We start from the raw sequence: 24414 nt of genomic DNA, 5'->3' as shown, positions 1-24414 counted from the left end.
TTTTATTTATATGGCGTTAGTATCAGTTATAGCGTGATGTGATATTTGTATGATGATCTTTATTGTGAGATCACGCAGGACATACAGGTGAAACACCGACACCTGCTGGACATAGACTGGTAATGCAGCTCGTCTTCTGGGAACCGCCCCCCGAAAATATTCTGCGCTTTCTATTGGTTTACGTTCAGAATAGTGTTATTTGATTGGTCACATTATTTCCAGTCGGCCAATCAACGTGTTTGTTTATAACCACACACAAAGGTCATCGTCCGGGACGATTTGCTAGCTTGCTGCGGTGGATTTTAACGTCCAGGAGGAAAACAACTTCATAAAATCTACAGTTCTGAGAAAATGAATCACACAGACGCGTAACCGAGCCTCGTGTTTACTGCGACGATGCTGTGTTTGGGTGTAAATGTGGCGAGGTCGTCGTTGTCTTTACAGAAGGTTGGTAGCTAAGCTAACGGTAGAGAAGCTAACGTTCCTAACCTTTCCTTTGGTCACACTGTTGGGTAATATTAACAGTATACAGTGACGTTATTTGATTAAATATACAGACTTATATGTGAGATGATAATAGTAATGGCTGCAAGTGAAACTGAAATATAAGACATGTTTACGTTTCCTCTTCTACTTCAGAGCTTTTTGCTAAAACTTACAAACAGATTCAACCATGACACCACAGCTCTGTCTCTCTCATCAATGTCTTCTTACACCTATAAATACGTGAACTTTAGATTCAAGATTCAACTTTATTGACATGTGCTCAGAGCACAAGCTGCAGGTTCGCTGTCCTCTCTAACTGCCACCAATCAAATATTTAAATACTTAAATAAACCGGTTAGAAGAGGAGAATACAAACAGGGAATACATGACTGCATGGAGTGTTTACAGAGTTTCATTATGATCATATCTCATCGTGCTGTCTTTCAGCTGTGCATCCTCTCCCTGCTGCACACGAGACATCGGTCCTATCTCTGCCCGGTGCCGACGTGGAGGAGAGGCCGACGCAGCCTCTCTGCTGGACCGGGTTCTCCTGGACCAGGTTCCTCTGCTCCTCCAACGCTGACGGAGTCCTCTGACTGCTCTGACCCAGAACCCGGCCGCACCACCTCCGCTTGGTCTCCTGAGGATGGTCCGCCGCCGGCTCCCACCCACTGCTGCATGAGCGGCTGCCACAACTGTGTGTGGATCGAACATGCAGAGCAGCTGCTGGCGTACTACCACGACGGAGGGGACCAGGCGCTCGCCGCCATCGAGGAGAATGTCCTGGATGAGAACCTTAAAACCTACCTGAAGATGGAGATAAGACTCTTAAAGAAGACGTGACGGAATCTTTTACTGCCAGCGACTTCGACCACAGCGTCGGCTGAGTGTTGTGAGCGTTCGTAGTACCAGTTTAAGCACTTTATGACACACTTCAGTCACTGCTTTTACCTCCTCATCTTCACTCCCTCCTCCGGTGGCTCACACTGTTCACGTCTCTCCTGAAAGGATGAAAATAATCCGTCATCGAGCAGTAACGCTGAGATTAGAGAGGTCAAAGTTGAATCAGAACGTTTCTCGAAACTGACTTTCAGTCTTTGTAAAAATGTTTCCATGTGACTGTTTCTCCTCAATAAGTTTGAATAACTGGAGATCTGTTTCTGTCTGATAGTCCCACCTCTCCTGTTTGACGTCTGGCTCCCTGATGTCAGCAGTTGGTAGTGAGTGTTGTTACTGACGGGAACTGTTCCTCACAGAAGTCTGTTCTTTATTTCATGAGGTGCTTGACGTGGCATTTTAAAGTGCATGTTTTTATTAACATTAGTTGTGTTTTTAATAACATTAGTTATGTTTTTGGGGCCTTGTTAGAAAATCCATTTGGTTTATTTTAACTTTTTTTGGTTTATCTTCGTGGTACTTTAGTCATAAAGCACATTTTGTACATTTGTTTTATTTATCAGAAGTTTGAACTGAAGTGTTAAAAACATATTTGTGTTTTTGCGATCTCATTATATTTAAGAGTATATTTTGATTATGTATTTGAAATGTATTTATATGAGTTGTTTGTTAAATAAATGTTTCTGAGATGAACAGATTTCCTTTAACATCACTTCATCAGAGAGAGACAGCTGCCTGCCTGCCTGCCTGTCTGCCTGCCTGCCTGCCTGTCTGCCTGTCTGCCTGTCTGCTTGCCTGCCTGCCTGTCTGCCTGCCTGTCTGCCTGCCTGTCTGTCTGTCTGTCTGCCTGCCTGCCTGTCTGTCTGTCTGCCTGTCTGCCTGTCTGCCTGCCTGCCTGCCTGTCTGTCTGTCTGCCTGCCTGTCTGTCTGTCTGCCTGCCTGCCTGCCTGTCTGTCTGCCTGCCTGTCTGTCTGTCTGCCTGTCTGCCTGTCTGCCTGCCTGCCTGTCTGCCTGCCTGCCTGCCTGTCTGTCTGCCTGCCTGTCTGTCTGCCTGTCTGCCTGCCTGCCTGCCTGTCTGTCTGCCTGCCTGTCTGTCTGTCTGCCTGCCTGCCTGTCTGCCTGCCTGTCTGTCTGCCTGTCTGTCTGCCTGCCTGTCTGCCTGCTCTCATGAGGATGAAATATAATCAGTGTTTATGCCGGTGACTCTGTTGTTTATTAGGTAACTTTATTAAAAACAACCACGTGATAAAGCTCACAGAGATCTGTCCTCTGCTATAAACATGTCTGTCTGACCGCGTGGCCAAATGGAAATCAGATGTCTCTCAACTGGAATGTGTCTCCAGAGAAATGAATAGTTGCACCTTTAGAGAATATAACTTCTTGGTGGAGGAATAAGAGCAAAACATTTGAGAGATATGGCGACGCTCCTTGGATTATATGAGGAATCTGCAGAGTGATGGTGTCTTTTTTTAATCTTGTATCAGGGATGTGAATGAATGAGATTCTGATGAATGTAGGAGGAGTCCTGCAGACCAGAAGTGAGACCCTGATGGACCCTGAAGCTGATCTGGTTCACATCTGCCCCGTTAGAATGACGTCCGTCGGTCGGCTGAGCAGAACGAGGCCCGATGCCGGTACGTCTCGCGGATCTCACAGGTCCACTTTGTGAGGTGACGGGGACCCTGATCTCTGGTCTGGTGATGGAGATGTTCTGTGAATCCTGTATTATGCAGGAGCCGGTGCGCACACACACACACACACACACACACACACACACTCACTCCGTTATTCTTTGATCTGAGGATCACAGATGATCAGAAACTCTGAACCCAGAGACTCTGACGAGATGGAAAACATGCCAACGCTGCAATGTGCAGCTGTGCATCGAATCAATAGCAGACTCAGTCAGTTCAACTCGTGACATGTTTGCATCACTGATTTCATTCATTCTTCTCTCGTTCTTTCATTGGCAGTCTACCTTCAAGGCAATAAATTCATTCATAGATTTAAATAGCATTTCATCTTTTGCCTGTAAAATAAAGAAATGATCAATATTCTCATCAATAGTGTACAAGGAGCCTCATCACATCACAAACTACATCATATACGTTTAAAACATATTTCATTATATCAGAAGAAAACTGGAATGAAACGATCTTGAATACATGCAATTGCATCAACTAACAAAAAGATTAGCTGTATGTATGTATGTATGTAGCCACGTGTTTAGTAACTACATCACCTTCATGTACACTGAAACGTACATCAAGGCGATCAGAGAGACTGTTGCATGATGGGGGGTGAAGGGTTTCTCCTGAAGCAGACGGTGAAACGATTGCATAACAAGAGGAGGAACGAGCTACGAGGCCTTTCAGGAAAGCTTCCTAATCTACATCAGCATCGCTCACCTGATGGCGGTCGTCCTCTCTCTCGCTCTCACTCTCTTGCTCTCTCTCTCACTCTGTCTCTCTCTCTCCTTCCTGTCTGTCTCTGAGTGTATAATAAAGGCCTAAATACTCCAGGCTGTGTCATCTCATGTGAGAGCACCACAGCTTTTAAGACATTAAATGATGCAGGATGTGTCTCGCAAACTGGATAATGTCACAGATCTTCATCCAGAAAACTGACTTTAAATGATTCTCCAATGACCGTGCACATCAGGTGACTGTGCACATCTGCACACTCTCCCCTCTGTTGGACTCAAACCCCCAGACATGAGGCCTGTTGACATGAGAAGCCGGGAGGCGGGCGTGTCCGTAATCTGGTGCAGGCTCAGCGTATATAAGAGGGGCCCTGAGCCCCGGCTGGCCCTCACAGCGAGCCCAGCGTAGAGCTCCTCACATCTGCTGCGCTCACAGCGACTCGTCCGGCCGTCCTGCTCCAGAGCAGCCGGTGAGTAGACGCTCCGCCACACATCACCAACACCAACACACACTTATTGAGGGTCAGAGGGAACAAAATCAGAGAGCTGATGGTCAGTGGAGATTTATAGACTTTACAATCTTCATACTTTAGAGATGGAAAAGATGGAGAAGTAACAGAATGATTGAGAGGACAAAGGGTCTTGTTGACTTGTACAACACACTTTTTTCATTCAAGAGAAGATAAGATTCTCAAATATCATAAGAAGTATAGCTTTATAAAAAATGTGTCTGATGGAAGAATTACAGATTATAAGATGTAATACGTGGCTGCAGCGTCACTGTTGGACATGAAAAGTTGGAATGTTTTACCAGTGTGGACAATGTTATGTTGAAATATGCAAAAGAGGCATTCTCTTATTAATTATGTGTGAACCTTCAGCACACAGAGAGGAATGAAAGTGAAACAAACATGAACTCATAGATATCACCATCAAACTTCACCACTTCACTCACATTAAGAGCAGTATTTATTGTATTACAAGTGTTCTGAAATGTTATGTTTAAATATGTAAATGAGGCTTTATGTAATGATAACTTTTGTTGAATTTAGGAGAAATCTACAGACGTAAACAGACAAAGTGATAAAATAAATGTTTTATTTCTAGTCTGAAAGAAGACGTGTTATGGAAGGAAAATAGCACAAAACCAGCATGAAGAACAACATTCACTCCAACACTTTCATTGTGATATAAAGCCGCTGTGTTAAGCCTCGTTCAGGACGGATTGATCATTCAGACCCTCAGAGCGTGCTCAGCAGATCTCTGGGTTGTCCTTTCTCTAATGAGATTACATTTAGCTTGAAACAGAGAAGGGGGGGGGGTCCTTATTAACTTGAGCCAGGGATTATGGGAAATTGGGTCATCCTCACAGAATGAGGTAGTCCATCTGAGACATTCAATCAGTGTGAAATATGAGTGTAAATCCCACCTGGTGTCAGATCAGCGAGAGGATTAAGGCCTGTAATGTCAGACAGAGGTGACAGCAGCTGTGTGCTAACAGTCCCATGAAAACAATACTTCATCCAAACATTCAACCGACTTTAGTCTTTCTTCCTTTTTCAAAATAAAAGAGGCCATCATCACGACGACCGCCCTACAGAGAGGCAAAGACAGCAGCCTGCTCACAGACACCAAACCCTAGGAAAAATGAATCTGGAGCTGCCCAAAGCCGAGATCAAGTCGGCCACCCGGGTCACCGGAGGCCCCGCCACCCCGCGCAAGGGACCGCCCAAGTTCAAGCAGCGGCAGACCCGCCAGTTCAAGAGCAAGCCTCCGAAGAAGGGAATCCAGGGGTATGTCTCCCATGATGCACTTTGTTTTCTTCCTTTAGAGGTTTAGAAATGTCGTGTGTAATTGTTTTGGTTTTTTTCTTTTCAGGTTTGGTGATGACATCCCAGGAATGGAGGGCTTAGGCACAGGTGAGTTCCCTTTAGGTTGCTCATGGGTTTCTGTGATCGGCGTGGCATCTGAATAACCTCACACCTCTTTCTTTTTTTTGTTCTTTTTGCAGACATCACTGTCATTTGCCCCTGGGAGGCCTTCAACCACCTGGAGCTGAACGAGCTGGCCAAGTACGGCATCATCTGAAGCCCTTTCCTGCACCTTCGCCGTCGAGATTCACGGGCCACGTCCAGACACTTCAAACCGAACTTGTCCACACAAATTTACCACAACAAACACCAAAAAAATGGAAAAAGAGAAAAAGAAATCTACAAAAAGCAACGGTCCTCTTTCACAGGATTCTTCTTCTGACCCGACAGTTCACAACCAGTTAGCATCTCACATCCTCACTGGATCTGCACCGCTGCTCTAAACTCCTCTTCTCCTCTTCTCTCACTGCTCTTCCTTTTTTTATCTCCTTTTTTCTTCTTTTTTATCTTCTCACGGACAAAACATGAAACAAGCAAGGCAGCCTGCCGGACGAGTAAAATGCAAAAACCTGAATTCTGTAGAGAAGGACAGCAGCTTGCCATCGCTCAGCGCATAGCTTTTCAGTGGTCATCATCATATCCCTCTTTTCCCTCAGGATACATCCAGCTGACAAGAGAATACATGTCCATCCAGAAGTGTGTATTGTTCTGCTCCCATCATTGTGTTCGCTTCTGTTTCATATCCCTTCTTATCTGTTTAATATTAATGTATATGTTTCATGTTTATTTCTCACGCTTTCACGCGACACTGCGTGTTTATGTCTGTGTCTTTAAGATCAATGTTGTAGCTTTCATCCATCATTCAGTGTTACGTTCATCTGTTCTTCATCGTTTCATCTCTGCTGTCCTCGTCACCGTCACTGATGCTTCGCTCTGTTCATGTTGAGACGTTGAAGGATTACCGATCTGTTGTTCACATGAGATCAGTGCGTGCACAGCTTGAGTTACATTTAGCTTTTCGCTTTTAATTTTTTGTTATCCTGACTTGAAGTCGAGAAGAAGATAATAACAAAGGTGTTGCTGTATGTTTGTCACTGATGGAAGAGTTGCTGGATTGTCTTAAATAAGTTATGTTTCCAATGTTTGCACAGTGTCTGATGCATAATGGAGCTTTGTCCTCTCTACAGGAGGTGAGAAAAAATAAAGCATAAAAACAGGAACGTGAAAGTGGAGATGTATTTATTATCTATTATTATTTATTATTATTAAAAATGGTTCCTTAGATTATGAGTGTATATTTTGATATATTGTGTTTGATAGTTGTTGCTCTTATACAGGTTTTCATCAACAGTAGGTTTGGGAGATGTGATCTCTAAGAAGCCAAATATTATTTAACATTTATTGTTAATTATATTCAAGAACTTAAAAAACAACAAAACACACAAATACCAGAAGAAAATGTAGGTTGCATAATATAATATTGTATATAACATTATTTAATATCTTATATCAGCTCTGCCATATCATGACATTATAGTAGTGTTACTATGTATATTACATTACAAACAACATCAATCACATCACAACTATTTAAGATTATTGCAACTCATTGATATAAAATATATGATATATATATTTTAGGAAAAGGGGGATTCTTACTTTTATACTATATGAACATCACATCTCTCCATAGACCTAAATTAAGTAGTGGTGTTGCTAAATTTGAGCATTTCAGACTTACAGTGCACACTACAGCATAAACAAATGATATGAATGATATGCCCAGAGACCCAGGAACCAAACAGTACTGTGCTGCTGTGTCTCTGATAGCATTCAACACAATTGTATTTATCATGTGAGTACAATAGAAGCTACAATGATGACGTTCTAGATTTATCTCTATAAGTCAGGGCCACATATTTCCAGTTAATATAATGATATGTCCTCTCCATTGCAGTTGTAGTACAGCATGTACCCACTGCATTTACAATGACAAGTGGAACGATAAAACAAGCTTGTTTCGGCCGTGCTCGTTTCGGTGTGGGACCGGTGTGAGAAACGGTTGGTCGGTCGGTCGCTAATGTCTGCAACACCCGGTGTTTGAGTTGTGGGATGGAGTTTCGTTGACTGACAGCAACGCTACGTGAAATTTATATTTAGTGTCTCTGTCTACTAACGCAGCGATATCTATCGGCAACATGGCGGATATTATTGTAAGTATGACGGCATGTTGTACTAACGGCCGTGCTGAGGGGTCGACTCGGCTAACGTTAGCTTAGCTTGTTAGCCCGAAGTCCGGAGTGATGAGGCAGCAGAATTAGCTTGGTAGCTAACGTTAGCAGTGAGTGTGAGTGGGGCCTTGTTTAGCTAACCCGGCTAATATTAGCTCTTTCGCTTAGCTTACGACATCCGAATAATAAAGCTACATAACCGGCACATTCAAGAATATAAATCACTGGATTATTGTTTAGCATGCACAGGTTATTAGCTAAATGTTAGCCACAGTGTGTGTGTGTGTGTGTGTGTGTGTGTGTGTGTATATATATATATATTTAAGGAAGGACAAGATGTTGTTGATTCATTAAAAGTGATACTTAGCTTTAGCTAACGTCTGGTTTAAAGTCGACATCTTAATGTCAAAATACAGAAGCTGTTTGTTTAACAGGAGATGCTCCGAGGTTAATGCCAACATTACTTTTTTTATGCATTGTCATCATTGTCATAATATTCTGCCACTGACACCACAGTAAAGAGTCATATTTAAACGTTATTTTAGTTTTTAATTGGCTAACAATTGAGCTTTGTATGATCCCAGTTGTCTGAATTGGTAACTTAGACCTCTGAGTAACTTAGACCTCTTCATTCTGCACTAATATCCCAAATCCATTGTCATTGTTGTTGTTCTTTATGCTCATATATATTCTTCGATATATATTTATATTGTACATGGTAGTTAAATGTTTATGCTTAGTTTCTCTGTCCTTTGTTGTCTTTAATGTCCTTGTTTTTATATTTCTCTTGTTTATTTGTATATTCCATGTATGTACGTTGAGAGCAACGTGGAAACCGGAGTCAAATTCCATGTATGCGTACACACACACGGCCAATAAAGCTGATTCTGATTCTGAATATAGCTTATGTCTTTGTTGTTGTTTTCTTAGGTCATCAGGGTACAATCCCCAGATGGGATGAAGAAAATTGCTTCTACCAAGAGGGAGACAGCTGCTGCTTTTTTAAAGAAGGTACTGTATCTATCTAATGATAATAGTCTTCAGTCTTTTTCATACATAATCACATTTTTAACACTCTGGCCTCCTTCAAAACGCTAAATTCTTGGGTCAATTTATGCATAAAAATCTGTTTGCTAAACATGTACACCTCATCTTTAGTCAGACTATTTCTACAGTAATGCAAGCATCAACACATGCATTGTTGTCACAAAGAATATTAGTGTTTCTCTGGCTGTTGTGGCCGATCATTGTTCAATTGTGTGAGAAGCTGTGCAGAAAGTACCAGAGCAGGTCAGTCCTGCACTGCTCCCGTGTGGTCGGCTGGCTTCCACTATTAACACGCGTAGTGGTCCACTCACTTGTTATCACAGCTGCGTAGCAGGTTGTGGTTTACAACCCAGGCACTACAGGGAATGATCAACACATAGAACGGATAATTTGGTCCTGAATTGTTGTATTTTTGTAAGAGCAATCCTTTCTAACTTTGGCTCCATCGCACCTATATTCATACATAAACACTCAAAAATAATTACAAATGCATTTGAATCATTCGATTTAAAAACCTTAAATAAAACTGCATTCCAGTCACAGCGGAGCATTGCAGCAGCACCTCATTAAAAATGTATGCATCCGTGTTAAGCTAGGATGGTGTAGCCTGCAGATCAATGTAGGGAGTCGTCTTCATTCCCTGCAGCCAGCGATGGTGGGAATAGAAAACCAGTGGAGAGTTAGTCTGAGCCCTGCAGCTTTTATTTCTGCAGCTGAGACAGAATGGATGAAACTCATGATGTCCTGTCTGACAGTCTAAATTTTCACCCAGAATACAGTAAAAATATCTTACAGTGGTTTTCTTTTTGTGTGGCTTCAGAGAAATACTGACTGAAGGCTCAAAGAACCTGTAGTGCCTCTGACTGTTTTACCAACACTGACTTTAACAGATGAATAGAAACCAGTGGTAGATGTTTGTTGTTGTCTGTTGGGTTAGATGTCACTGGATCAATGCAGCTGTCTTAGGCACAGTGTTCTGTATTAAGTGTCATCATGACCAGGATAATCATCGTGCTCTTATGTTAACATTACAAAGGTTCACTAATGCGTGTTGAAAGTTAACATCAAGTGATGACGTCAGAAGGTCTTCCTACAAACAGTTTCTTTTGCTCTAAGGAATAACTTTTACTACGTTGACGCGTAGAGTCCACACTACTCCGCCGTTCTACAACCACTTAAGCTGAGACATTTGATAAAGCTGTTGACGTTGTTTTAGTTTGAAAACTCCGGGGTTGCGTTTTAGTCTGGACGGGCAGATACGGTGATCTTTGAAAAGGATGACACAGACACCCACATTCATTACTTGATCTGGTCTTAGCAGTCACAACGTGTCCTTTCCTGATTCATCACACCGCCGGAAGAAAGCAAAAAACATTAGTCTTGATAACCGAGTGACTACCAGTGCTTAAATTCAGCATGGATAGCGAATTACAGGCGTTGCTGACCTTCTCTAAATTCTGCATTTAATAATTTTACTACTGCCTACAAGTGGAGGAAGCAAGCTATTTGTTGAGAGCGTCCAGCGGCGCTGTCCGCCCTAAGAAGCGGACATTTGAAGGTTTGCGGCTTTGAGGAGGGCGATGGATCTTATCAATGCTTATTTTGTTCTGCACAGCTATTGTAAAGTTCACAAAGAAACTGTAGACGAACTTAAGCAAAAAATGAAACCGTAGACGAACTAAAGCAAAAAATGCTCTCCAGCACGACAGGGACTTCAGCCCACCCATTTTAAATCTCAGACATATAGTGTGGATGTAGCCTGCGAGTGATTGTCATTGGTGGAAGAGTGGAAACCCTTTGAACATGCACCTGTTTCATTGGCACATGGAGAAAGCTTCTGAGACGTTAAGCTGCTGAACAGCTGAGACTGATTTAAATCTTTGTGTATTTTGATTCTCTCAACGTTGATGCATTTCATGGTGATGAAAGTTAGCTGTATTTTCATTTCTCCGCCATATGACAGAATGTTTTCATCCGGTCTAATCGGCACACGGCATCATTTCTCTCTCAGGTGGGCAAAGAGTTCGGGTTCAATTCCAACGGGTTTACCGTCTACCTGAACCGCAACAAGACCGAAGAGATCCTCTCCCAGAACAAAAGTATGAGCCTGCTCAAGATCAAGTAAGTGAGAGTGGACAGCGTCGTTGAGTGCTAATAAAGTTTATTTTATAACTGTGAGTCACTGTAAAGACACACCTGTATTAACTTTTTAAAAGTATAATCAATGACGATGTATCTGCTTAAAGGAATAACAGCCGCCGTACACAATGTCACCCGTTACTTGTTTTCTGATCTTCTCTAGGCATGGCGACATGCTGTATCTGGTCCCTTCAGCATCCTCTTCCTCCTCTGGGGAGGTCATGGACACTGCCACCCCGCACTCCTCTTCATCCCTACCGTCTGTCTCATCCTCTTCTTCGTTCTCTTCTTCTTCTTCTTCTTCGTCCTCCATGATCCCCCGGTCCTTCTCAGCGCCCCAGGTCCAGGAGGATGAGATCGATCAGTATCTGACCAAGCAAGACGGAAAGATCTACAGAAACAAAGATCCACAGCTGTAAGAAAGAGAGCAGCTGGAGGAAAACATCCGAAACAAACACAAATATCAGATGCTAATGATTCTGTTTGTCTTGTTACAGATGTCACCATGGTTCCCTTGGAAAATGTGTGCACTGTGTACCGTTAGAGGTAAGGGAATGTATTCTTGTTTCTTACACTGAGGCTGTGATGCTTTTCAGGTTTATTCAGATTCTACTTATTGAAACTGGCTTCTTCTATTTCTTCTTCTTCTTCTTTTTATTATTTCAGCCTTTTGACGAAGACTACCTGAATCACCTCGACCCTCCAGTGAAGCACATGTCATTCCACGCGTACCTTCGGAAGCTGACCGGTGGAGCTGATAAGTGAGAAGTCTTCCTTTGTTTTCCGTGTAGATCCAGATATTTACATTGCATTCTAACTGTTTCTTTGTCTCCTGCAGAGGGAAGTTTGCAGCTCTGGAGAACATCAGCTGTAAGATCAAGTCGGGCTGTGAGGGACACCCTCCCTGGCCGGAGGGGATCTGCACCAAGTGCCAGCCCAGTGCCCTCACACTGAACAGACAGGTATCATCATGATAATGGTCATAATAAACCTTATTTATTTATATGGCACCAACGTGCTTTACATCTCTCAGGGTCGTACTATGATCTGCAGAAGCGAAAAATAACTCAAATAGATAATCATCTTAAATAAAACATTGTTTAAATTATAAGTTTATTATCAAGAATGAAAAATCACACAGGACCGAGTTGGATAATAGACCTAAAAACATCGGGACCAACTATCAATTAATAATCTAAAGCAGGATTATTTAAATGACTATAATGAAGGAGCGATGCGTTCGGTGTCATGCTCAAAGAGGAGCTGAGGACCGAACGACTCGACACAACTCTGTGATTGAAGAAACAAACCTCTGCTCGTGAGCCTGAAGCGTTCCTCTGTTCTTCTCCCAGAAATACAGACACGTGGACAACATCATGTTTGAGAACCACACCATCGCCGACCGCTTTCTGGACTTCTGGAGGAAGACGGGCAGTCAGAGGATGGGCTACCTGTACGGCCGCTACACCGAGCACAAAGACATCCCGCTGGGCATCAGAGCCGAGGTGGCCGCCATCTACGAGCCGCCACAGGTGAGCCGTCCACTCTGAATGAATCACTGACTCTTCCATCCTCCTCCATCAACAAGTAACAGTCCGTATTAAACTTAGTTTATAATTAACGGAGTGAAGCCAAAATGATGTAATCACAACCTGCGGCAGAACGTATTTAGACATTCACAAATAGTTCACTGATAAAACAACAGTACGTTGAGCATAAACGCCTCTGAGCATGCTCAAAGCGTTACACTTCGTAGTAGCTCCTTTTGTTTTACTGTGATGGTAACACGTCTCTTCTGTGTTTCAGAATGCGACTCAGAACAGCCTGGAGCTGGTGGAGGATCCTAAAGCTGCTGCTGTGGACGAAATCGCTGCCAAACTGGGCCTGTGCAAGGTGGGCCCCTCCCCCCCCGTTTGACGCTGTGGTGTCTGACCGTGTTTCACATCTAGTACTGACAGCTTGTACAGACTCAGGGCAGAGTTATGAAGCATTTTTGAATTTTTGATGAATTAAACAATGAATTTAACCTTAACTTTCTTTTAAACATTATTATGTCTGCGTGTGTTGATGGTGCGTGTGTTTATCTTGATGGGAATGACCGCGCCTACACCAGTTAGAAAGGAGACATGCAGGAAGGAGTTACTGTCTCTCTCTGTTCTTTCTGTGGTCTTCTTTGTGATTTATTCTTCATTAAGATGATTTGAAAACTTTTGTAACCCTGCAAACAACTGTTATTTTTATTATAGATTAATCTGTTTATTATCTTCACAATTAATAATTTAAAAATGTCAGAAATTGTGAAATATATGTCCAGAATCATTTCCCAAAGCCAGAGATGAGATATTCTTTATTTGACCGACAGTCGGAAACAAATCTGTGTTCAGTTTATTTTCATAGAAGACAAATATTCACATCTGTGCAGCTGAAAAGTGACGTCTTAAAACAATCACATTTATTGTAGATTAACAAACTGTTCAATCAGCTGCTTCTACTCATGTATCCGTGTTCCTCTGTGTTCCTCTGTGTCTCTCCAGGTGGGCTGGATCTTCACTGACCTGCTGTCTGAGGACACGAGGATAGGAACAGTCCGCTTCGTGAGGAACCATGTGAGGATGAACCCCCTAAAGACCACCTGTTCATCAGAGTAACAGCTGCTCCCCCCCCCCCCCCCCACGTTTACACATTGTCCCCTCTGCTGTTAGGAGTCTCACTACCTGAGTGCGGAGGAGTGCATCACAGCCGGATACTTCCAGAATCTACACTCAAACTCTTGCAGACTCTCTCGGGACGGCCATTTTGGCTCTAAATTTGTGACCGTGGTGGCGACAGGTATGTTTTTGTTCACTATGAGTTCAACTATACCTGTTGATACGTAGTTATCGTCTAAACTACGATGTGGTGTGAATAAATACGTGTTATACGAGCTACAATGATCCAGTTTAGACATGAAGAAGTTATGTTCTTGTGATCATCTGTCTTATTTTGAAAAGTTCATTATTTGTGTACATTGTTAACAGTCTTAACTAAACAAGCGTAGTCACATGTACAAGTAGCACTGAGAGACTTCACCTTCTCTGAAATACAAAGCTGGATTTAACTACACAGACTTGTGAGGTTTCCATGTTTTATTTTTAACTCCTCTTCAGTATCTGCGTTGTGTTCGTAGTAGTTTTGAGGCCGGTGAAGCAGCGTAACACAAACCAGATGCTCTGTGGGATGGAGGCCAAGAGTTTACGCTTTCCCTCCTTCACAAAGAGACCGCCTGGTCGTAGCGGTGACCTTGTCATTGGCTTTAATGAGCTTTAATGACGTCACAGCGACTCATCCGCTGCCAGCTTCACTTTCCCTTTGTTTGCAGACGTCGTCTCTTTGCTAATGAGCCTCGTGTGTGACGATGAAGAGCTACTAGAAATACGAGCAGCACACCGACACAATAATAGTTAAATAATGTTGTTGGCTGCTGCCTCTCTCTGCGTGCAGGTGGTCCAGACAACCAGGTGCACTTTGAGGGATACCAGGTGTCCAATCAGTGCATGGCTTTGGTGAAAGACGAGTGCTTACTGCCCTGCAAAGACGCTCCGGAGCTGGGCTTCGCTAAAGAGTCCTGCTCGGAGCAGTACGTCCCAGACGTCTTCTACAAGGTGAGCCCTCCTCCACGGAGCATATGAATGATAACGTATAATGGAGTATGGTTCATGTGGTTGAGAATACACAGACTCTTACTTTGTTGTTGGGGTCTTATGAGTCTGGTCCATCCAGATGTTTTCTTTCCAGATGTTCAGATTTGACGATGTTGTTTTTTTCCTCCTTTCATCCAAAAGGACAAAGACAAGTTTGGGAATGATGTCACGTTTCTAGCTCGGCCTCTTCCTGTGGAGTACCTCATCATAGATGTGAGTAGGGTTTACTTTTCTTCTAGTGTGAGTGTGAGTGTGAGTGAGTGAGTGAGTGCGCACTGAATGTTTTTCTTCTTCTACAGATAACTACCACTTTTCCAAAGGACCCCCAGTACACCTTCTGCTCCACACAACGCTTCCCCATCGAGAACCGAGATATCCTGAGAGAGACGCAAGTAAGAATTCAAACCTCCTCACCTCTGGTTGAACCAGTGAAGACATTTAAATAATGACCTAAAAGAAGAATGAATTCATACATTATCTTGTCAAATATAGTTTATTTGTGTTTAAAGATTTTTTTTCCTGAACACAAAGAAGTTTGAAAACTGCTTCAGCCTGAAAGAAGCAATATTCTTTAAAGAATGGAATCAAATTTGTTCTTTTTACATCATAGATTTCTCCTCCACTGAACTAAAGGAGGACTAGTGTTCTAGTGAGGACGTTTAGTCGTCTCATTTACACTCTTTAAGATTCACCAGAGGGGCGTTCACTGACCTGTTTTATATCGGAGAACTAAACTCTAAGATCTCCTCAGCTCGTGTTAAACTCACTACGATGAGCTCAGAGGAAGTTAAACACTTGTTTTCTTATTCGTTTGTCTGCAGGACTTCCACAGTTTAGCTACATACCTGTCTCAGTGCACCTCCACGGCATTCCTGGACATCGTGTCGGACTTCCATCTGCTCCTCTTCCTCGTCACCAATGAAGTCATGCCTCTGAGAGTAGGTCCACGCTTCCATTTGTGTTAGAATAACTCCACGTTCTTCTCCAGCCTGGAGACGGTTACTGGTGTGAGGATGTTTTCAACATGACGATCAAAAGAGGATAATTATGAACGGCTAAATCAGATGTGGATGTTCTCTATAATATCCAGATGCTAGTGGTGTGTGTGGTGGATGGATCAGAGTTTGTGTTTGTGTCTTTAGGACAGCATCGGGTTGCTACTAGACGCAGTGAGGACTTCTAATGAAGATCTGGCTCAGACCTGGAAGAAGTCTGAGCAGTGGGCCACCATCGAGCAGCTGTGCAGTAAGTCACTCTGAATCAGACCAGACCTGAACATTTTATATAGAAACATTCAGCTCATTTAAAGTTTAAATCAGTAGTTTGAGTGGTGTAACCCGGCCCTCCTGTCCCTCCAGGCACCGTGGGCGGGCAGCCCTCCAGCTCTCAGGGTTACGGAGCCATGGGGGGCCCCTCGGTCCCGGCCTCGTCCTCCGCCATGTGGTCCTGCCTCCACTGCACCTTCATGAACCAGCCCGGCACGGAGCTCTGTGAGATGTGCAGCCTGCCCCACGGTTAAAAAGAAAAAAAAGAAAAGAACCCTGATCTTTATGCCCCGCCCCCTCCTCGTAACTCGCCAGTGACATCATCGCTGCACCAGGACCAGCTGCGAGATTCGGACCCCCCCCACCCCCCCCTGTTTTTGTTTTCTTCGGCCTCCCGTTGGAGCGTCTGTCCACAGGATGCACTCGTTTACATCGAATTCATCAAGTAAATCAGATAAAAACCAGACTGTGTTTCTTTTGTATCCCTCCTCACAGCGCCGCAGCTCGTTAAGGTAACCCCCCCCACCTGAATAATCAGCCCCCCTCACATGAATCCTGGAGTGTTTGGCTCTCTCACATCGGAGCCCCTCTCACTCTCACACCGTCTTACGGATAAATCTCGCTGTGTATGAATACATTTGAGGAATGATACTGTTATTTAATTCAGCTTTTCTGTAGTTTTTTATCAGATTGTTGTAGCTTTACATTTAGAATCTTCAGCATGGACTCTGCCACTTGGTCAGGTCTTTATAGGTCCTGGTCTCTGACAAGCCCCTAAAAGTACAATCATCACCAAACTCTGACCTGAAAGCTCTTTGAAGAGCTGCAGAGTGATTCCACCGACGTAGAAGTTTATATTTAAAGTCCCGGAGCTGGAACACAAACAGCTGTTCAGCCCTCACTCGTCCTCCAGCGGTGAGTGATGACTCCTAAACATTTCCTGCTGGTTTGTTGGAATTGTAGCCTTTTGGGATTTTGTGGTTTGAACTCGAGCAGGTCCAATATGTAGCTTATGTTCTCAGCTGTACTGTATGTTCCGTCTCTGATAAAACGACATCATCATCACTGACTCACTGTTTTAGCCGCGAGGTGCTTCTAGAAACAGCCGGTGCTCTTCGTCCTCTGCTGATGTGGCCCCTCGGGGTCTCTCCATCGCTCGGCCCTCAAAGACTCTGCTGCTCCAGAGGGTCACCATGGGGAGGAAAAGATGGCCGACACGGAGTCTAAAACAATGTGAAGAGCACTGAACGCTCCTCGATGGCATTCAAAATAGCAAACTTCACTCAAAGACTCATTTCACCCACAATTACAATTAAAACACAAACGTTTTCTCACTTCCCTCTAGTTGTGTTTAGCTGAACAGACAGTTATAAGGTCTGAGATTGATGGAGGTGAATGGACATTGAAATGTGCTTCATTGGCAGAACGTTCTCCATAGAACCCACTCGTGGTGAGAGGGGAAATGTTTTTGTTCTCATTAGTTTCAGTGATTGAACACGTACCTCAGTCAGCAGCAGACGTATCGGGATGGGTGGATGGAGAACGAGAGTCAAGGGCCTTCATCTCTGGTTGCACGACGTTGACGCTCGTCACGTTCCTGACATTTACCCGTTGAGCAGAATCAAACGCACTGATGCTGTGTAGGAAGGTAAAGATAACATGAGGAGCCAGTGTGGGTTTGAAGCTGACAGATTTGACCCTAATTTTACTAGAAGGATGTTGAAACTGGCAGGAAAGCCGAGTGACTCTAAATACATACTGTCCGTCGGGCCTCTTCAGTTAAGAGGAGTCGTTTATCTAAACCATCTATGAGCTTGACAGTGATTCCATTGATGACGTGAGAATATATTTTTAGTTGTAGGTTCATTTAAAACTGCTTGTTTTTGTTTTTTCTCGGTGATATGATTCTTTCCTCCGTGTTGAGTTCTCGAGAGCGTTTTATCGGATTCTATCGGAGCTACAGCCGGACGCTCGCTGAGGAGTCTGGACGTTGTTGACCTGGATTTGAGACAAAATAATAATAATAAAAAAAACAAAGAGTTGTTATTGCAGATAATCTTGTTTGATTTGTCTACCAAATAGACCAGAAAGTACGTACTTAGAGTACTTATTTGTTGTACATTTAGGAGACTAATAAACAACAAATGAGAACTGAAAGATTATAAAACACTTTTATGTTTAGTGGGAACCATAACACCAAAGTATTTAGACGCTCTATCACTTTTATTTCAGGGCAGTTTTCACAGTTTGGACAACACGGGACATTTTGAAGGGGACATCCAATGCTCATTTTTAGATCCATAGTTGTATTTCTTGTTTCTACTCGAACATGTTTACATGCTGTAATGTTCTTAAAACACATTATTGTTCTCATGCCGTCTGTCTGATTACACCGTTATTCACAGTCTGTCGGGAACGCTTCGTTTTAGCGCCTGTCTCTTTAAGAGCCCCTCCAGAAAGAGCCCAGTCTGCTCTGATTGGCTCGTGAAAAAATACATGGCGCACCTTTGCAAAGGTAGTTCTCGACTTACTTTTTCACCATCTTCCCCAAACCGTCCCAGAATGCAACTTGAGCATCAAAGTGGACTGTCCCGAAATGTATAATCTTAGTTAAAATCATTCAGTGATCTTTAAGGTTTAGGTTTATTTTTGTTCATAATTTATTCAAAACATTATTTTTATTTGAAGAATTCATTTTATTGCTTTTGATGGATGGACGTCACGATATTTTTGGTTGTAATTGGTCGGTACAAGCTTACATAAGCACGACATATTTAGTTTTTCAAGAAGAAAAGTTGTATAAAAATACGAATGAGATTTTCTTTCGGTTAGGACCGAAGATTTGATCTAAAATAATTTTAAAGTATTTTTTTCCCGTTTAATCTCGACTTTAAATGAACTCAAACCAAGTTTTACTTCTTTTTTTTTTTTTTTTTTTACTCCAACTTCTTGTTATTTATGAGCCTACAAATATACCTCCAGATAAATATGCAACTAGCTAATGTTGACTGAGTGTCCATAAGCCTTCTAGTAAAGCGGGGCTTCTAGTCTCCAGGTTTCCCTGTCAGGGTTTCTGTTGTGATGGGTCTCTAACGAGCGATCCGAGCCGGTCCAGCCCGGTCCTCCGGTGGCCTCCTCAGGATTGCAGATGGACAACAGATGAAGAACAGGAATGTGTAAGTTCAGTCGTCGCCGTAAATCCTTTGATCGCCTCTCCAGATCCCAGCGTTCATGTTCCTGTTTCTCTTCCTGTTCTCTTAAATGTTGGTTATAAAGTTTTGACACATTTTCACAAAAGCTTTCGTTACTTCGGTGCTGAAACGATAATTAAAGGATGTAATAGGAAACAGGCTTGAGGTTTGAAGTGCAGATATTTGATGCTGTCTGATGGAGGTGGAGACTGAAGACCCTCCAGATGAAATGCCCTCAAAGAAAAAACATCCTCACTGGACTGTTTGACTCCGAGCTGCCGCTGCAGGTACGTTTCCTACGTTTAATCACCGCAGACAAGTTTAAACTCTTCAGTTGTTTCTTCTTAAAAGCTAAAGATGCTCAGACGTGTTTTTGTGTTGAAGGATGAAGACTGCTGGACTTCTGTTCTTCTTGTCGGTGACTCTGAGTTCTGCTCAGAAACACAGACCAGAGGATCACAAGAATGAAGGTTAGTGAAGTAATGAATAAGTTTAATCTCTCACACATTAAAGTTATTATCCTCTCCACTTTATTTCAGTGGGAAATATGTCGCGTCTTAATCTCAGGTTTAAGATCTGTCTCCCCTTAAAGCCGGAGGAAAGTGCTTTAAATGTTTTAAATGGTTATGCTTGTTTTAACCGTTTTTAAATGTGAGGCAGGTCCTAAATAGTGTTCAGATAAAATACATGCACTTCGGGTATTATTGTTACTGTACGTTGACTTTTAAACAACTGTAAGACATATTTCTAGTTTTGGAGTTTTTCTTTATTTAATCTGTCTTTTAAATCATATTTTATGGTATTTACACTTTTGTATGTAAACGTTTATGATTATTGGCTATGAAGCATGTGTTGCATTTCATGCAGGAATTAGGATAAAGAAATAAGGTTTATTATTATTAATATTATATAATCTATGCGTCTAAATGTTGTAACTACTTTCAGCCCAGTCTGTCTTTTGTCCTGCAAATCACCAAAACTGAGGACTCGTGTTACAGAAACAGATTTAGATTTTACATTCAGTAACTTGTTGTAACTCATATTATTATTATTTTGACTACTTCTGTCCTTCTGTTTTGTGTTCTTCTACGTTTCTTCTGTTTTTCTTGTAAATGTTTTCTTCATATATTTAATTGTTTTGCCCTGCAGCAGGAGTAACCTTCTGTCTCTGAATACTCGATTACATTTCATCCTGCTCTGTTTGACTCGCCTGAAGCAGAGAAAGTGAACACCAGAGGATGCTCCAACTTCACGCTGGTTTTAGACAACTGGAAATACGCCATCATGACGCAGGTCAAAGATCTGCTCCTTCATGACCACAGCACCGTGCTGCCCGACTACGGGAGGTGAGGACGCTTCCGCTTACTGTGTGTCTCATTGTTTGTATCTTTGTAGTTGTTTTGTGTCTCTTTGTAGTTGTTACGTGTCTCTTTGTAGTTACTGTGTGTCTCATTGTTTGTATCTTTGTAGTTATTTTGTGTCTCTTTGTAGTTGTTACGTGTCTATTTGTAGTTACTGTGTGTCTCTTTATAGTTGTTTTATGTCTCTTTGTAGTCACGTTGTCTCCTTGATTTTTTTGGTGTCTTTTTGAATCTCTTCCTTGTGTCTCTTTGAGTTGGGATTTCGTAGCTGGAGGCCAGGGGGCCCCTGACACTTACGGCCCCTGGCCCTGTGCCGATAGGTCAATTCAGTAATCCATCTATGCCCATTGTAGGTTCTTCTCCCATCGTCATTGTAAGATGCTTTTTGTAATGAAAGTTATTTTTCCCTCCTTCAGGATCCAGCCGCTGTCCGACGCCCTGGGAGACCTCTACAAGGAGTTCAACGCCCTGAAGGAGCGTCTCTCTGAGCTGACAGACAGGTTTGACGGAGTGGAGGGCTTCATGGACGGTGTGCGATCTGGAAAGAACCCCGCACCGCCCCGAGGGGAACCCCGACCCCCGGGAGAGGCGGAGCCTGCAGGTCGACCTCAAGGAAGGAGAACCAAGGTCGTAGTTCGGAGGATCAAGAAACCTGCAGGTCCTCAGGACTGAAGCTGGACCGGAGATGATGACGCTTTGAGAAGCAGCAGCATCACTGTTTGATGTGGTTTAATGTTGTTTATGCAGGAAGTTTCTCTTAATAAAGTCTCCAAATGAGTTCATACATCTTTTTTTTTTTTTTTTTTACCACCTGCTAGATTTGACTTCTTTAGGTGCAGCTGAGGTTGTTTCTCATCTTTTAGGACTCATATGTTGTAAAACACTTTTTTTCCAGTGACACAAAATGATGAAAACAGGTGAAATTTACTCCTAAATGATAAAGTATAACAATTTTACTGAATTATTAGTATATTTTGGGGTGGAAACATAGTTGGCTCCTCTGTTTAATTTATTTATTCATCTTTTCTCACCTTCCTGTATAAAGGTTATACATGTTTTTCTTGTATGAGTCTACTCTACCACCAGATGGCGCTGCAGCATCAGTGTGTACTCTGGGTTTAGTCCATAAACTTGTGTAAATATGAATATTAACATTCTGTTGTACACTTTGAGGTGAATCAGGCAACATGACCTCTTGCGTATTTCACCTGTTGATATCTGATTAAATTCAATCAATTCATGTGCTTCTGGAAAACAACTTTGTGCAAACTGGTTTCCATGTCAATAATCAGTCTTTCGGCAGCATCATTCACACAATAAGCCTCTCAGTATTATGATTTATATAGTATTATTATGTCACCTTATTGATGATACAGTCTGGTAAAGTTTGTTGCACGTCATCTGAAACCAGAATGTTTTCCATAACGGCAGAGAAATTATCACTATGAGTCAGCAAAGATGATCTGTTTTTATTTTTTAGCATGCACAACATTACAATAATACTCCATACTGTAATACAAACGTTATTCAGTAAAAATAGTCATTAGCAAAAGTATTTAAAGTAAATTTACTCAAATAGACTTATATAAAAATAGTGTAGAAGTAGCTACAGGAAGAATGTGCCTGATGAAGAAGTATTAACATGGTCCATTTATATGTACAACAGATCAAAAAAAGAACCAGACAAGAGCCGGTCTCTTTTGTCCACTCGGCTTTTAGACAAAGCTTCAACGTGCAGAGTCAACTCGTCTGCAGCCATGTTAGATTACATATATATATGTATATATGTATATATATGTATATATGTATATGTATGTATATATATGTATATATGTATATACGTCAGCGAGAACGTGGTTGTCAAGATTAAGTTTCACCAAGAAGTATATAAACAGCAGGAAGACATGCAACATGTTGCAATCAAGAATCGTACCGCCGACCTATCGGCTACCGGACAACCCTCTCTACCTGTTGAGCCACGGCATTTTATTCTCGTCGGTTTAAAAATAACAACTTTTCACAGTGCTGGGCTTCAGGCGGTTTCTTTGTTTTCTCGCCTGCTTTAGAAAACACGGTTTCACGGGCACAGATGAAGCTGGGGTACATAGAATAGTTTGCAACAAAAACGCGCAATAAAGTCCGAAGTACACAAAGTGTGACACGGGATCCATTGCGTTTCACGAAAGGTCACATCACTATTGCCGTTTGACTGGAGGAGAAGTTTCTGTGGTTTAGTGAAAATGTCTAAAGTCCAAATACTGAGATGTTTAGTCAACCAGCGACTAACTGCGGCTGCTGAAGAGATATTTGGTGTGTTTGAAAGAACGACAGCGGAGTACGAGGAGGAACTTTCTGCTTTAAAAGAGCAGACCGAGCGACAACGGAGACTGCTGGACGCTGTGTTCAACCCTCAGCCGCGGTTACACAGAGCAGGTTGGTTCTCTTACATGTTAGTGCACCTATATGCTGGAATTCACGGTAAACGCATTCAAACGGCACAGATCAGGAGCGAGCGAAGGACTTTGCAAAGTTAGCGGAAAGATTAACGTGAGATAACATCCGGTTTCTTCAGACGAACATCCGGTTTTCAGAATAAGATGCCTACTGAGTATACATATTGCGTAATGGAAATGAGATTAAACGAATTATATTCACATTAAGTATAAAACATGCTACCTGCATCTCGTGAGTTAAAGGGAAAATACACCTAAATTGTGCGTAAAGTATCTTTCCAGTGAAGCTCTAGAGCAGGGGTGTCGAACTCATCTTCACTCTGGCCCACATCAGTCTTATAACTCTAAGACTGTATAACTACAACTACTCCTAACATATTGTTAAATAACTGTCTCTGCATTTGATTATTGTTTATTCAAGTGTAAAGATATTGTACATGCAGTTATATAAATGTAAAAATATATGTAAGCACATTTCTGTTATTATAACATAAATCCTTTTAATTTAGGGTTAAGAAACCCACATTACTCTATCAAAGATCAAACTTTTAGAGAAAATAACAAAGACAAATATCATCAAACACAAGTTATGACATTAACTTTGTTCAAAGCTATTGTTGTCACCTCTCTGCATCACTAATGTCCCTGTTGTCGTCCCGTGCATGGCAGCTACATCCAAGAGCTCCTCACAGAGATCAGGTCTTATAAACATGGATGGATGCTCTGTGTCCGTGTTGTCTGTGCTTTCATCAACAGATAATGAAGAAGACGAGTGCCTGCTCGTCTCTGAGCTAGCTGTGTTGTTAGATTGCTGCTAGTTCCTGAACTCGGTCTGCGATGGTGTTTCTTCACAAACTGACATTTGTAAAAGTCTGTATCTGGTCGGAGCACACCTGCTCACATACCTTTAGCATGCACTGGGCTGTAGCTTCTGTAAATATATTCTGCTGTGATTGCACTCTGCCTTTTAATTCTTGGACAATTAGTTTTTCTTGGAGGCTAAATTTAGCTCCGTGTTTGGTGTCAAAATGCCGACGTGAATAGTATCCTTCATCACGACACGCATCATAACACAGAAGACAGACCCGTTGTTCTCCCTGAAGCACAGACATGTATTCTCTTTCCCATCTTTCATTACATCTTCTTCCCTCTGCAGCAATTTTTCTCTCCGTGGACATTTTGTGATTATTTGTTGATCTTTTTCAACTCAATCACTTGTTGGGAAACCTCTTTACGGGCTGTTCCCTCTCCTGTCCACCTGTTGTGATAGTTTTAATGTCGGTACACAGACAACATGCTGTCTCATAATTTCAACATGCTATCCCATAATTTCAACTTTCTATCTCATAATTTCAATTTTCTATCTCATAA

At 42.3% G+C, this 24414-nt stretch overlaps 3 protein-coding genes across 3 annotated transcripts; all 3 read left to right on the top strand.

Annotated features, from left to right (window-relative positions):
- The first annotated feature begins 265 nt into the window (after positions 1 to 265).
- oxld1 (oxidoreductase-like domain containing 1) lies at positions 266 to 2122 on the top strand. The gene is made up of 2 exons (XM_031844090.1): positions 266 to 447; positions 934 to 2122. The coding sequence occupies exons 1-2, from the start codon at positions 397 to 399 to the stop codon at positions 1327 to 1329; spliced, it is 447 nt and encodes a 148-aa protein (XP_031699950.1). The 5' UTR covers positions 266 to 396; the 3' UTR covers positions 1330 to 2122.
- Positions 2123 to 4214: 2092 nt separating this feature from the next.
- On the top strand, positions 4215 to 6888 carry pde6gb (phosphodiesterase 6G, cGMP-specific, rod, gamma, paralog b). The gene is made up of 4 exons (XM_031843872.1): positions 4215 to 4275; positions 5377 to 5598; positions 5684 to 5724; positions 5817 to 6888. The coding sequence occupies exons 2-4, from the start codon at positions 5453 to 5455 to the stop codon at positions 5891 to 5893; spliced, it is 264 nt and encodes an 87-aa protein (XP_031699732.1). The 5' UTR covers positions 4215 to 4275; positions 5377 to 5452; the 3' UTR covers positions 5894 to 6888.
- An 840-nt stretch (positions 6889 to 7728) lies between these two features.
- nploc4 (NPL4 homolog, ubiquitin recognition factor) lies at positions 7729 to 19097 on the top strand. Its single transcript, XM_031844066.1, has 17 exons — positions 7729 to 7889; positions 8838 to 8918; positions 10966 to 11075; positions 11257 to 11508; positions 11591 to 11639; positions 11760 to 11854; positions 11932 to 12055; positions 12446 to 12625; positions 12900 to 12986; positions 13628 to 13699; positions 13796 to 13922; positions 14574 to 14734; positions 14915 to 14986; positions 15073 to 15165; positions 15595 to 15711; positions 15916 to 16018; positions 16132 to 19097. Exons 1-17 carry the CDS (start codon positions 7875 to 7877, stop codon positions 16290 to 16292), a joined length of 1899 nt encoding a protein of 632 aa, XP_031699926.1. The 5' UTR covers positions 7729 to 7874; the 3' UTR covers positions 16293 to 19097.
- The last annotated feature ends 5317 nt before the right edge of the window (positions 19098 to 24414 follow it).

The sequence above is a fragment of the Anarrhichthys ocellatus genome, unplaced genomic scaffold (assembly GCF_004355925.1).
Source record: "Anarrhichthys ocellatus isolate YVR2014 unplaced genomic scaffold, GSC_Weel_1.0 scaffold4, whole genome shotgun sequence".
Taxonomy (NCBI): Eukaryota; Metazoa; Chordata; class Actinopteri; order Perciformes; family Anarhichadidae; genus Anarrhichthys; species Anarrhichthys ocellatus.
Note: the sequence above shows the minus strand (reverse complement) of the source record. Positions and strands in the feature narration are given on the sequence as shown.